The 12,622-nt window shown below is 51.6% G+C and overlaps 1 protein-coding gene across 1 annotated transcript in view; it reads left to right on the top strand.

The window, feature by feature from the left end:
• CDYL (chromodomain Y like) overlaps positions 1-12,622 on the top strand; it is a 133,728-nt gene that overhangs the window by 76,501 nt on the left and 44,605 nt on the right. Inside the window, exon 2 of the mRNA XM_081245388.1 lies at positions 6,833-7,499. Within this exon, the coding sequence (XP_081101514.1) occupies positions 6,833-7,499 (667 nt within the window). The remainder of the gene's footprint in view (positions 1-6,832; positions 7,500-12,622) is intronic.

Raw genomic sequence — 12,622 nt, 5'->3', positions numbered from 1 at the left:
TCTTTTGAGTAGGGCTTTTTCATTCAGTGTGATGTTTTGAGGCTCACCCATGTGTTTGTATGTATCACCAGTTGACTTCTTGTTGAGATTACTATATGTACGTACTACGGTTTGTCCAGTCGCTCAGAAACTTGGACTGTTTCTAGTTTGGGTACATTATGAACAGAGTTGCTATAAATAGTTTTGTACAAGTCTTTTTGTAGATGTATGTTTTCATTCCTTTTTGGGTAAGTAATGAGGATTGGAATTGCTGCATCATAGGGTAGTTATTTGTTTAGTTTTATGAAATGCTGTAAGACCTTTTACCAAAATGGCTGTACCATTTGAAAATGCTACCAACACTGTATGAATATGCCAGTTGTACATCCCTGGTGTGTTTTCATTTTAGCCATTCTAATGGGTATGTAGTAGTATCTCATTGTGTATTTAATTTGCATTTCCTCATGAGCAGTGATGTTCATCACTTTTTAATGTGTGTACTGGCCATTTGTCTATCTTCTTTTGGGAATGTATGCTTAAATCCTTTGCCCGCTTTTAAATTACATTTTGGTCCTTTCATTATTGAATTCTAGGAGTTCTTTATTAGTCTTAGGGACCAGTCCTTGAAGATATTTTTTATGGATATTATCTCCCAATCTCTGGCGTGTTTATGCATTTTCTCGACATTGTTTTTTGATGAAGTCTCATTTATCAATTTTCTTTCTTTCATGGTTATTGCTTTTTGTGACCTAAAGAACCTTTGCCTGCCCCTAAGTCACAAAGATGATGTCCCGTGTTTTGCTATGGAAACTTCATAGAAAAGCTTTTATAGTTGGGCCTAAAATACATCTTGAATTAATTTCTGTGTGTAAGGGTTGGGATGAGGGTTGTGGTTCACTTCTTTTGCGTAAGGATAGCCAGTATTCCAGCAGTACTTTTTTTTTTTTTTTTTTTTTTTTTGCGGTACGCAGGCCTCTCACTGTTGTGGCCTCTCCCATTGCGGAGCACAGGCTCCGGACGCTCAGGCTCAGCGGCCATGGCTCACGGGCCCAGCCACTCCGCAGCATGTGGGATCTTCCCAGACCGGGGCACGAACCCGTGTCCCCTGCATTGGCAGGCGGACACTCAACCACTGCGCCACCAGGGAAACCCCCAGCAGTACTTATTGAAAAGACACGTGGATTGCTCTGGAAGCCTTTGTCACCAAACATCACTCACTCCCTCAATCCTGTGGCCAGTTCAAGTGAGGGTCTCCTTCTGGGCTCGCTGTCTCCCCTACCCCATTGACGCCCTTGTACGTCCTGTGTAAGTACCACACTGTTGGGAATCTCTTGGTTCTCGGGAGAGGGTCTTGAAGTACGGCTCTATGAGTCTTCCAGTCAGTTCTTTTTCAGGATTGTTCTTCAGGTTTGTTGCCTTTCCATGTAAACGATCAGATCTCGGCAGTTTCCACATAAAATCGTGCTGGGATTGTTATTGGGATTGTCTTGTATCTATAGATACATTTGGGAAATTTTAATTTTTAACAATATTTACTCTGAATTCATGAACATCATTTTTTCCTTTAAGTTGTATCATATATAATCGACACACAACACCATGTAAGTTTAGGGTGTACAGTATAATGACTTGACTTACATATGTTGCCAGATGATCACCAGAATGAGTTTAGTTAACAGCCATCATCTCATATGATTAAAAGAGAAAAAGAGAAGTGTTTTTTTCCTTGTGATGAGAACTTTTAGGGTCTACTTTCTTAGCAACTTCAAATATACCATAGAGCAGTGTTAACTACAGTTGCCGTGCTGTACATCGCCGGAACTTATTTATGTTATAACTGGAAGTCTGTGCCTTTTGATCACCTTCATCCAGTTGCTCCTTCCCTCTCCCCCTGCTCCCCCGCCGTGAACATCTTTCAGGGCTGTCCAAGGATGTTTGTTTAGAAGACAGCCATAGTCTCTCCTGCCAGAGGTCGGGGCAGGCATGCTCACGGCCCATCATAAAAGACTGGCTTCCTGTCCTGTAACATCACCCGTTGTGTGCATGGGTCTCACCTGGCCGTCTGTGTCATCCTGTGGGCACTGGAGCAAGGACATGCTGGTCCTCTGGCTGCCGCAGCTGCTGAGGAACAGAGTCCTCTGTCTGCGATCAGGGGTCTTGCCTTTGCCACATCTGTGAAACAGTGCAGACTCGCGTGATAGCTTGCAGATGGGGTGAAATCACAGACACGTCTCGGTTCTTGAGTTTCACTTACGATGATGGGAAACTGACAAGGATGTGGTTTTCTCAGAGGAGAGGATGCAAGCCTCATGGGTCGCTTGGTGAGATATGAAGAAAATCTGTGGAGATCAGTGGCTCGCTGTGTTGACCAGTGCATGGCCTGGCAATAAACGGTGCCCCGCTTTGTGGCCTGACGATGGGGAGACATGGAGACGGTCACAGACTGACTGCGCACCACCCGGTCCTGTGCGGACACAGCAGCCAGCACGGCCCTCTTGGTGGCCGATTCTTCTCTGGGCAGGAGGATGTGCTCACCAGTTTGGTGGCACATGGCCCAGTGTTTCTCAGAGTGAAAAGAGGAAGGTCACAACCACCGTGGGCAGAAGGCAGGCAGGTTGTTAGGACCTTGGGTGGTTCCCTTGGGAGATGAGTGGGGACTTGGCACAGCAGGATAGGTGGCCCTCGCGCTGACTGTCATGCCGACCTCGGGTCCAGTGGGAGGTGGCACTAAAAGGCCCGGTGTTCTCTGCGGTGGAGGCGGTCGGGGAGGCTCCCCAGCACACCAGGTGTTGCTCTCCCTGGTGGCACAGCAGGAGGCTGCCCAGGGTGTGAAGGGGTTGGGTGTTATGTGGGTGGCGCCCCTTCTGGGGGGCCTTCCTGTCTGTACAGATCTCCTCCCCGCCCACTCCTGACTCCACCACCTGGCACCTGGAGCCTCTAAGACTGTGCTTTCTGGGACTTCCCTGGCCGTCCAGCGGTTAGGACCCCGAGCCCTCGCTGCCAGGGGCACGGGTTCGAGCCCTGTTGGGGGATCTAAGATCCTGCCTGCCTCACGGCATGGCAAAAAAATAAAAGAGAGAGAGAGAGACTGTGCTTTCTGCCGAGTTCTAGGGATGTACGAGCCATTGGGGTCCCTTGTTTCAAGGGTCCAATCCCCTCGGTTCTGTGGGCTTTTGGTTTCCTTCCAGTGTCGTCAGATAGTCATGTGTATGTTCCTCTCTTTCTTCCAGTGGAACAATGTATCTGCCTCTGTTTTTAATAGTTAACAACTGTTCCTAGTAGTTAAGGCAACTTTTCCTGTTCTTAATAGTTAGCACACCTTTCACCTGACTGGTGAAACACCTGTCCTCCTCTGTTGCTTCAGAGGTCCACCAGAATTCTTTGACATAAGCAGGGTTTTATGTATTCTTGTTTCCATGGTGATGCTCTGGTGTTCCGGGTTACCCAGGCATTGGTGTACGACTCAAACCGGAGAAAAGCCTTCAGCCTTGCTTCTGGTTGCAAAGTTACGCTGGAAGCCCCCTGTTCTGGGCGGGATCACAGCAAGTATTAGCCACCAGCAGGGCCGCTGGCACAGTTATTGATGATGGTGCAACGCTGGTCCTCTTCTTGTGAGCGGATATGTTTGCATGCCTTATTTCTCAGGCTGCTCGGTGTTTTAACTGCAGCAGTAGCAAAGTTACGTTCTTCCTCCTCTTGCCGAGCTCTTTAACCGCGGGGGTTTCTCCGCGGGTTTTTGTTCACAGGTCAGTGAACCTTCGTCTGTGCTCGTCTTTCTGTCTTGTGCGACCCCCAGGCCATCCCAGCACCTTCCTGGGCCCCGAGACTGTGGCGTGCTCCGAGGTCGGTGGAGTGCGTTGGGGGTTCGGAATGACCCTTTTTGATTAATTTTACTTCTCTGGAAACCATCAGAGGACTTTGCTATGTTCAGGAAAGCCTGGTTTTACTTCTTTCATGTTTGGGGTGTTTTAGATTGAGTTTTAGAAGGAAATCCTAACAAAAAGAACTTTTGTCTGTAATTCTGTGCTTTTATGAAGAATTTGTTTTTTAAAATTCTTTACATCAAGATTCTGTAACTAGAAGTGGATACTCACGTATACTTTAAGAAAGACCGTTTGTCGATACTAGTTTCCAGAACCAGTTACGGGGCGGCTCTCAAGCAGAAGGGACTGAAGACCCAGAGAAAGATCTCTTCCTGCGTTGTCTTGTGATCAGGTCTTCCTCCCTCATCACAGGAGAGCTCTGGAAATCCCTTGAGACTTATATCCCAGTAAAATCACGTTGAATCCAGGTGATGTGCCTTTTTGTGGGAGATTAATTTAGCCACTCAGACTAGGGATGAACAGGACTTTTACTTTAACGCTTTCAAAGGAGGGAGGACGTCTGTCCTTGAAGGAGGGGGGGTCCCAGCTTGGTGTGGAGTTGGTCTTAGGGGCCTGAACCTCCCACACTGTGTGTCCCGTGCCCGGTGTGGCTCTCGTAGACCTGCCACTTCGTGTTTGTGTCCCCGTGTCGGCCACACGTGTTGTCAGCTTGCAGCCACGTCCCCACGAGAGTTAGAGCAGCACGTGCGCCCCAAGTGCCCACTGCTCCTTCCCCATCTGCTGTGGGGTTGTGATCTGGGACCTGCAGGCCAGCCGGAAGAATGGTTTCCACAGGTTTTAAATAGTTGAAGGAAATCAGAAGTTCCCTATTTTAGGACATGTGAAAACGACAAAACCCTCAGTTCAGTGCGTGTAAGTCTTGTTTCCGTGGCGCCTGTGGCTGCTCTCGTGCCCAGTGGTGCAGTGGCATGGCCAGGCCCCAGGTGGCCCCTTCCAAGCCCCGGGGTCTCCCGTGTGTGCCTCGTCCCCGCTCCTCTCAGTGGCCGAGCGGGGTCTGGCCGCCGAGTGCACACGCAGTGCAGCCCGTGGGGGGCCGGCCTGCAGGGAGCACCAGCCGTTCACGGGGGTCGGGGGAGGAGATCCGTCCTCCCTGACCAGAGCCCTGTGCAGCTTGAAGGAAGCGGGCGAAAGGAAGATGGGCCGTCCTGGTCCAGCCTCCCTCATGCTGCTGGGGTGGAAGTTGATTTAGAAAGAAACCAAGGATTAAACATCGTTGTTAGCTGTTAAGAGAGAATTTCTTTACCGCTTGTATCTAAAACTTTTAAGTTATTTCTGCCGTAAAATTGATTGGTGTGGAATTTTCCAGAAACATGTGTTTTAAATGGAAATACTTACATCCTTAAACGCAACTCTTCACAAGCAGAGGAATGGGAGAAAATCACTTTGAAAGCACCCCACGCTGCAGCCTGGACCATGAGGGCCCACCGTGCAGGCCTGACACCGCTGTGACGCGGGGTCTGCCTGGCGTGAAACCTGCCTTCTGCTGGAACCAGGCCTTTCCTTCCCCTAATCCTTGTCGCCCAGAGGCAGTAATGCGCATTTAACTTTAGGCTCTTCTGTAGTTCAGGGCTTTCATTCTCTACACCCCAGGTAGGTATACTGGCGAGTTTGGGGGGTATTTCGACAGTAGGGCAGATGCTGGGGTGTAGGGTGTTCCTCACTCCCCTCCAGCGTCTGCAGCTGTACTCAGCTTCTGCTATTTTGGCATGTTGGAGAACTAGGTACACCGTTGTGTCAGCTGGCCTAACCTGTAGCTTTGCCAGAAGTTTGCTGAAGACCCTGATAGTGGCCTAGACCCTGTCTCCTTAGTTAAAGAGCTGCTTGCCGTGTGGCCCAGGCCTCTGCCTACTAGGTACGAGGTACCTGCTGCCCCTGGGGAAGCAGGCTGGTGGTTTCTGTGTTGCCTGGAGAGGTAGCCACAGATTGTATTTCCCCAATAACTTGGGGGGCATTATGCGAAACAGATTTGTTCCCACGAGTCATAGACGCTCTCCCACCTACACTTAGGATGTCAATTAAGGCAGTGGAATTTGTCACGGTAATGACAGTACGTTTCATGCCAAGGTTGTGTAAATTCATAAATTTGATACGGGATGTGTTGATCATCAGATTCAAAGACTGACAGCATCTTCCTTTAAAGATGTTGGTTCACACTAGTTAAAACCAGGTTTTAAAGGTAAATAACCTGACCATTCTGCACCATTTATTACCAGTAAAGCATTAAGTCCTCTGTGGACCTTTTTCATTTTAACCGAGTGCTTCTAAGCGACGCTGTCAGTACCGACCCTGTTTCCTCAGTGCGTGGGCCGGTGCCACCCTCAGGGCTCGGCCTGGACCACAGCCGTGCTGTTTCTTGGGCTCCTGCTCTTGGTAACAGGATGGCCAGGCAGGAGGCTGGAGATACCCAGCACTGGTCCAGTTGTGACCATGAAAACCAGCTCAGGTGGTCGGCGTTCAATATAGAAAATAGCCTCTCTTGAATCACAAAAAAATAAGCTACCTAACACATCCATATATTCTGAGCATAACATTTTAGCATTTTGTTTGACTTAATTTCAAGGAAATCGCTAAAACCCCGAATGCTCTGTTACTGTTCTGTTTTTAGTTTTTGTTTTTTTTGTTGCGCTACGCGGGCCTCTCACTCTCGTGGCCTCTCCCGTTGCGGAGCACAGGCTCCGGACGCGCAGGCTCAGCGGCCATGGCTCACGGGTCCAGCCGCTCTGCGGCATGTGGGATCTTCCCGGACCGGGGCAGAAACCCGTGTCCCCTGCATCGGCAGGCGGACTCTCAACCACTGCGCCACCAGGGAAGCCCTACTGTTCTGTTTTCAGATGGTTTGGCTTGGGAAGAGGCGATCACGCGCATCACCTGTTGGGGTTTTTATTATTTTCGATGGTCCATTGTTATTACGCTTGCACCTTATTTTTCAGATAGTGCGTTTATACTTTTCTCTCTTCCTCTGTAAACAGGTTGAAAGAATCGTTGACAAAAGGAAGAACAAAAAAGGGAAGACAGAATACTTGGTCCGGTGGAAGGGCTACGACAGCGAGGACGACACCTGGGAACCGGAGCAGCACCTGGTGAACTGCGAGGAGTACATCCACGACTTCAACAGGCGCCACACCGAGAAGCAGAGGGAGGGCCCCTGCACCAGGGCCAGCCGGGCCTCCCCGAACAGCGCCAGGAAGCAGATCTCCAGGTCCACCAACAGCAGCTTTTCCAAGGCCTCTCCGAAATCTCTGGTGGTTGGCAAGGAACACGAGCCCAAGGCCAGCCCGCTGTTTGCCGCCGGCCAGAAGTTCAGGAGGAACCCAGCCCCGTCCCTCTCGAACCGGAAGAACATGGACCTGGCCAAGTCAGGCATAAAGATCCTCGTGCCCAAGAGCCCCATCAAGAGCAGGACCGCGGTGGACGGCTTTCAGAGCGAGAGCCCCGAGAAACTGGACCCCGTCGAGCAGGGGCAGGAGGACACGGTGGCGCCGGAGGTGGCGGCCGAAAAGCCGGTTGGAGCTCTGCTGGGCCCCGGTGCCGAGCGGGCGCGGATGGGGAGCCGGCCCCGGATACACCCGCTGGTGCCGCAGGTGTCGGGCCCCGTGACCGCGGCCATGGCCACGGGGCTAGCCGTGAACGGGAAAGGTGAGTGACGGTCTTGGAGGGGCGTGGGGTCCCTGCCCCGGAGGGCAGTCTGGTGTGGGCCCGGGGGCTCCTGCGGGCTCCGCTTCTGACACATGTCTGTCTGCGGGAACCCCGGAGAGGTTTCGCCAGCCCCTGCTTTTTTTCCTTGAAGCCTTTGACATTGGCGTCTGAAGTCAGCACTGGCTGTCTCTGTTTCATTGGCCGTCCACAGGCTGGACCGCCACGTTGGCTTGACTTAAACAGTGTCCCACTCTGAGTAGGTGATGGCTGGGTTTTTTGTTTGTTTGTTTGGTTGGTTGGTTTTTTACAGCTCGTTTCTACCTTTATGCATCTCTTAGGCACTGTGTCTCATGTTAGGAATCCATCTGAATTTTCTGAGTGTGACCGGTATTGATTAGAAGTCATGGTTCTCATTGTGCTAACCCATCTAAGTAACCGGAAGTGCCTCTCAAGGAGGATATTGATGACCTGAGAGCCTTCGGGACCTCGATTGGTCTCCAAAATAGTCAACTGTTCGGATTCCTTTTTCAGAGCAGGAGTGCATTCAGTGTGGGTGCTCTTTTCTGTTCTGCTTTTACCCTGTTCCTGACCCGGACTCTGCAGCTTGGGTGGTCATCCTGTGGCCTCCCCGACCCCAGGACAGCACACCTGGGGATCAGCACAGACAGCTGCCTTCCCTGCCCTTTTCCTGTGCCTGGCGAGCCGCCACTTCTTCTAGAATTCTGTTACGTCTTCTCTGACGTATGCCTCACCTCACGGTAGGTGTACCTGCCTGCTGTCTTACTGGCCCCCCTGCTCCCCGCCTCTTGGCGGCTCCCATCCATTCACTGTGATTCTTGGACGGGGGCGCGATCCCCGGTCGCCAGCTGCTGTACCTGGTGGGCAGGCGGCCCCGAGTCTGCACGCGGCCACCCCCACCTGTCCGGCTCTCTCTCCACGTCGGGGCGCCGGCTCTTCTCTGCCCTGTTGCTTCTTCGCCTCGTGGACACTGCTCTTCCTTCTGGTCCAAGAGCCACCCACTCTCATGTCCCTTTGTCACTCGTGCCCCCTCGCCGTCCGTGTTGCAGGAGTGGGACGGTCTCTGTACCTGTGCGCATCTCCCTCAGCCCATGCTTAGTAGAATAATACGACACGAGGAAAAGTGATGTTGGTTGGTTTGGGGCGCTCTTTTCCTCCAGAGACGTGTTCCCCTGAGACACTGCTCTGCCGTCTTGCTGTGGTGCATCCCGCAGGCTTGGGGGGATATGACTGAGGTCAGGGTCCCCTTTGCACAGTAAAGGGGCCTCTCGCCAGTGTTTCCCAGACACGGGCTTTGCCCCGACGCTGCTGCTCCGCCCTGCCTTTGGCCTTCGCCTGGAGCTCGTCCGCAGAGCTGACTTCTCGTGTGGCTGACCTGCCCACAGATACAGCCCTCTGACCTCGGTGCGAGGAAGAGGCACAGAGGCTCGGAGGCAGACGAGGCCTGACAGCCCGCTAATAGGAGACTCCACTCTACAGACGGGGGTCGGGTCCGGAGAGGCTGGATGCTCAGGCCGGGCGGGAATCAGCACGTCTCTTAGTTTCCACCCTGTGTTCTCCTCGCCACTGCCGGCCACCTTCACCAGGGAAAGAAACGTCTCCTGCTTCACCGCTCACTCGGGCCAGGTGCCGCCTGGGCTCTGGTGCTACAGACGAGGCCTGGGCCCGAGCCGCCAAACTACAGCCCGCGGGCCCAGCCCTGTGTGGCGTGGGAGCTAAGAATGGTTGTTGCGTTTTCTGATGTTTGAAAAAGTCAAGAGGAATAATATTTCACGATCCGTGAAAATAGAAGAAATTCAGATTTCTGTTCCACAAAGGGTTATTGGAACCCAGGCACGTTTGTTCACCTACAGTCTGGCTGCTTTCCAGCTTCAGGGACAGACTTGAATCATTGTGACGAGACTGTGTAGCCTGCAGGCTGAAGGTGGGCCGTTTGGCTTTTAACAGAAGAAGTTTGCTCACCCTGCTCTGGGAAGCCTTGGTCCTGGGGGTGGGGCACAGAGGCCTCAGATCCTGGGGTTCCCCTTTGATTGTCCACAGAGCTTGTGTGTACATACGTGTTTTCTGGCCGGAGGGGACCCATAATTTTCAAAACTATTTTGACTCTTAAGTTCCCACATTCTGCTCTCAGCACAGTTCTGCAGAGTTGGCTGCCCTCAGCAGAAGCCCTCAATTTTGTATATAAGGAGGGTTGTGGCTTCTATTTAAATAAAAAGTGGGTGACTTCCTTTTTTTTATCACCCGTAGCCATTTCAGAAATTTTTCAGTGTCTATAAGGGTGTCTGTGGTTAAAACCACAGGGGGCGTGTAAGTGTAAAATCTTAAATTATTTTATCTTGTTCTGCGGAGGTAGTTGATTGGGGTGAGAGTAACACCCTTCTCTCCTGCCCACCCGGGTCCCATACAGGTTGAGAATCTCCTCCCCACTTAGATGGGAGCAAGTCTGACAGCCCCTCGGGAATGTCTTTAAGGCCGTGGTGACCCAGGCCTGCAGTGGGGTCCCGGACACCTGTCAGGGCCACTGGGCGCCTTTGCTTCCTGTCACCCTCCTGTGTGGAAGATGCTTCCATTCTTCCTGCCACTGGACTGTGGGCTTCGGGAGGGACGTTGTCTTGCAGGGCTGAGCCTCCCCGCGGCCAGAGCAGCGCCTGTGCGTAGCGGGAGTGATTTGGGTAGGACAGTGCTTGCTGGAGAAGAGGCTGTGTGACACGTCCTTTTCTCCCTGTCACTGGGTCACACTAAACGAGAGCGGGTGCTGTTGAAAAGACAAGGTCCGTGGTCCAGAGCATGGAACCTTCCGGAAAACCACATCCTCGCCTCCAGTGTGTCTCTCTCCTGACGAGGAGGACCGAGGCCCTCTTGGGTGGTTGGTCCACATTCGTACATTCTTTTTTTTTTTTTGCGGTACGCGGGCCTCCCACTGCTGTGGCCTCTCCCGTTGCGGAGCACAGGCTTCGGACGCGCAGGCTCAGCGGCCATGGCTCACGGGCCCAGCCGCTCCACGGCATGTGGGATCCTCCTGGACCGGGGCACAAACCCGTGTCCTCTGCATCGGCAGGCGGACTCTCAACCACTGCGCCACCAGGGAAGCCCCCTCACGTTCGTACATTCTTAACACAGATGTTTGTTTCTACCTTCCACGGTAATTTTAGTGCCACACCAGAACCCTGATTTGTTTTTCTAAAACTAATTGAAGCAGATACTTGCGGAGTCATTGGGAAATGAACCATCTCCTATTCAAAACATTAATCGAGTAGGGGGGATATTTTTGCCACCAAGCACAGCAGATACTTAAATGTCTGTTACCCAAAAGAGTAAATGTTTCTGGAGAATTTTAACACACACATACAGTGACTTTTACAGACTAACCATATGTGTGTTTGGTTTTTGACTGTTTTAAGTATGAAACAGAGGTTTAAAAGATGAGTATAGGGCTTCCCTGGTGGTGCAGTGGTTGAGAGTCCACCTGCCGATGCAGGGGACGCGGGTTTGTGCCCCGGTCCAGGACGATCCCACATGCCGCGGAGCGGCTGGGCCCGTGAGCCATGGCCGCTGAGCCTGCGCGTCCGGAGCCTGTGCTCTGCAGCGGGAGAGGCCACAACAGTGAGAGGCCCGCGTACCGCAAAAAAAAAAAAAAAAAAAAAAAAAAAAAAAAAAAAGAGGAGTATATTGATTCACTCAGAAATAGAAAAAATCTTAAATTTAGGCAATGCAGCTGTGTTTCCACTCTTTTTTATTAATAAGTTACTGTTTTCATGCTCTTTTAATTGCCTGATGAACTAATCCTACAAAAGAAGCAATTGCTTTTAAAAACTGTATTATTGTTACTTTGTTCTTTCGTGAATTCAGATATATAGTTGATCACCATTCCACAAGTATGACATTTGAGAAAATACTAGTAGCAAAAACTGTTTTTTTGAAATGAGGTCTAAACCTTATCAGTGTTATCATGTAGGGTTGGCTGCTGGATTTTAAGTCAAAGCTAACAGATTTAGGAGGAAAATGATGGAAGAAATACCTTAACACACCACATGTCTTCCACCCCGTGAGCATTTCAGTTGGAGGAAGTTCCTAGGAGAAGTTTTCAGGAAAAGCTGGCTTCTTCTTCGGAGGAGGAGGAGGAACTGCAGCATAAGTTCCTCCCAGTAAGAATATGAAGCAGATGCTGCCCGGGCTCCCGGTTCAGAGCTCCTCTGCAGGAGGGGCCCTGGGGCCACTTGCTGTGTAGGCGCCGACATTGGAACTTACCTCCAGGGAAGGTTAGGAGGCCAGGAGACCAGTGCCCAGAGGCAGTCGCCGGTCAGCGGGGCCCCAGCAGGAAGTGTCCGCTGGACAAGAGGACGTTTGAAACCACACTGTAGCAGACCGTCAATTGAATGTGTGTACGAGGGCTCACCACGAAGGATTTCCCTTTGAAAGCAACAAGCGTCTGTCGTGGTCTCCCACGCGGAAAGGCTGCAAGGGGGAAATGACCCACCGGCAGCTCGCGGGCGCTCAGCTTTGCCCACCCTGAGCACACGGTAGGTGGCCCCGCAGAACGGTGCAGTCACCCCGTTTCCTTCCTGAGCTGAGCTCGGCAGCCCCCAAATCTGGATGTGCTTCAGATTCCAGTGGAGTTGTAGGCACAAGGCCCCACGGAGAAGAGGTTTCTGCCCTGCAGCAGCAGCCTGTGGGGTGAAGTCGGTCACCCCCAAGAGTCTCTGAAAACATACAGGCCGTCATCATTTTACTTGAAAACTTATAAATGGGCGGTTCTTCGCCAGTCCCCGATGTGGACCCCAGGCCTTTAAAGGGGTGCTTTCACTTGCCACTTGTTTGAAGAGCGAGCCTCTTTCTTTACACGTGGACCCACTGGTTTTGTGTGACTCACACCCTTAAACCCTCTTCTCCTGTTTCCAGTTCGGATTTCATTAAAGTGGACACGATCTCAGGTACTCACCGGTCTGCCTGGGTGCACAGCCCTAGAATTTTTCATTCCTCCCACTTTCTTGCTTACACCTGATTTGACCATTCCTCTTACCCGTGCGCTGTATATACTTTCCAGAGCGTCACTGTCTTCTTTGAAGCATCAGCTCACCGTTCGTAATCATATCTCCTGTCTTGTG

Source organism: Mesoplodon bidens (assembly GCF_964165515.1).
Source record: "Mesoplodon bidens genome assembly, chromosome: 10".
Taxonomy (NCBI): Eukaryota; Metazoa; Chordata; class Mammalia; order Artiodactyla; family Ziphiidae; genus Mesoplodon; species Mesoplodon bidens.
Note: the sequence above shows the minus strand (reverse complement) of the source record. Positions and strands in the feature narration are given on the sequence as shown.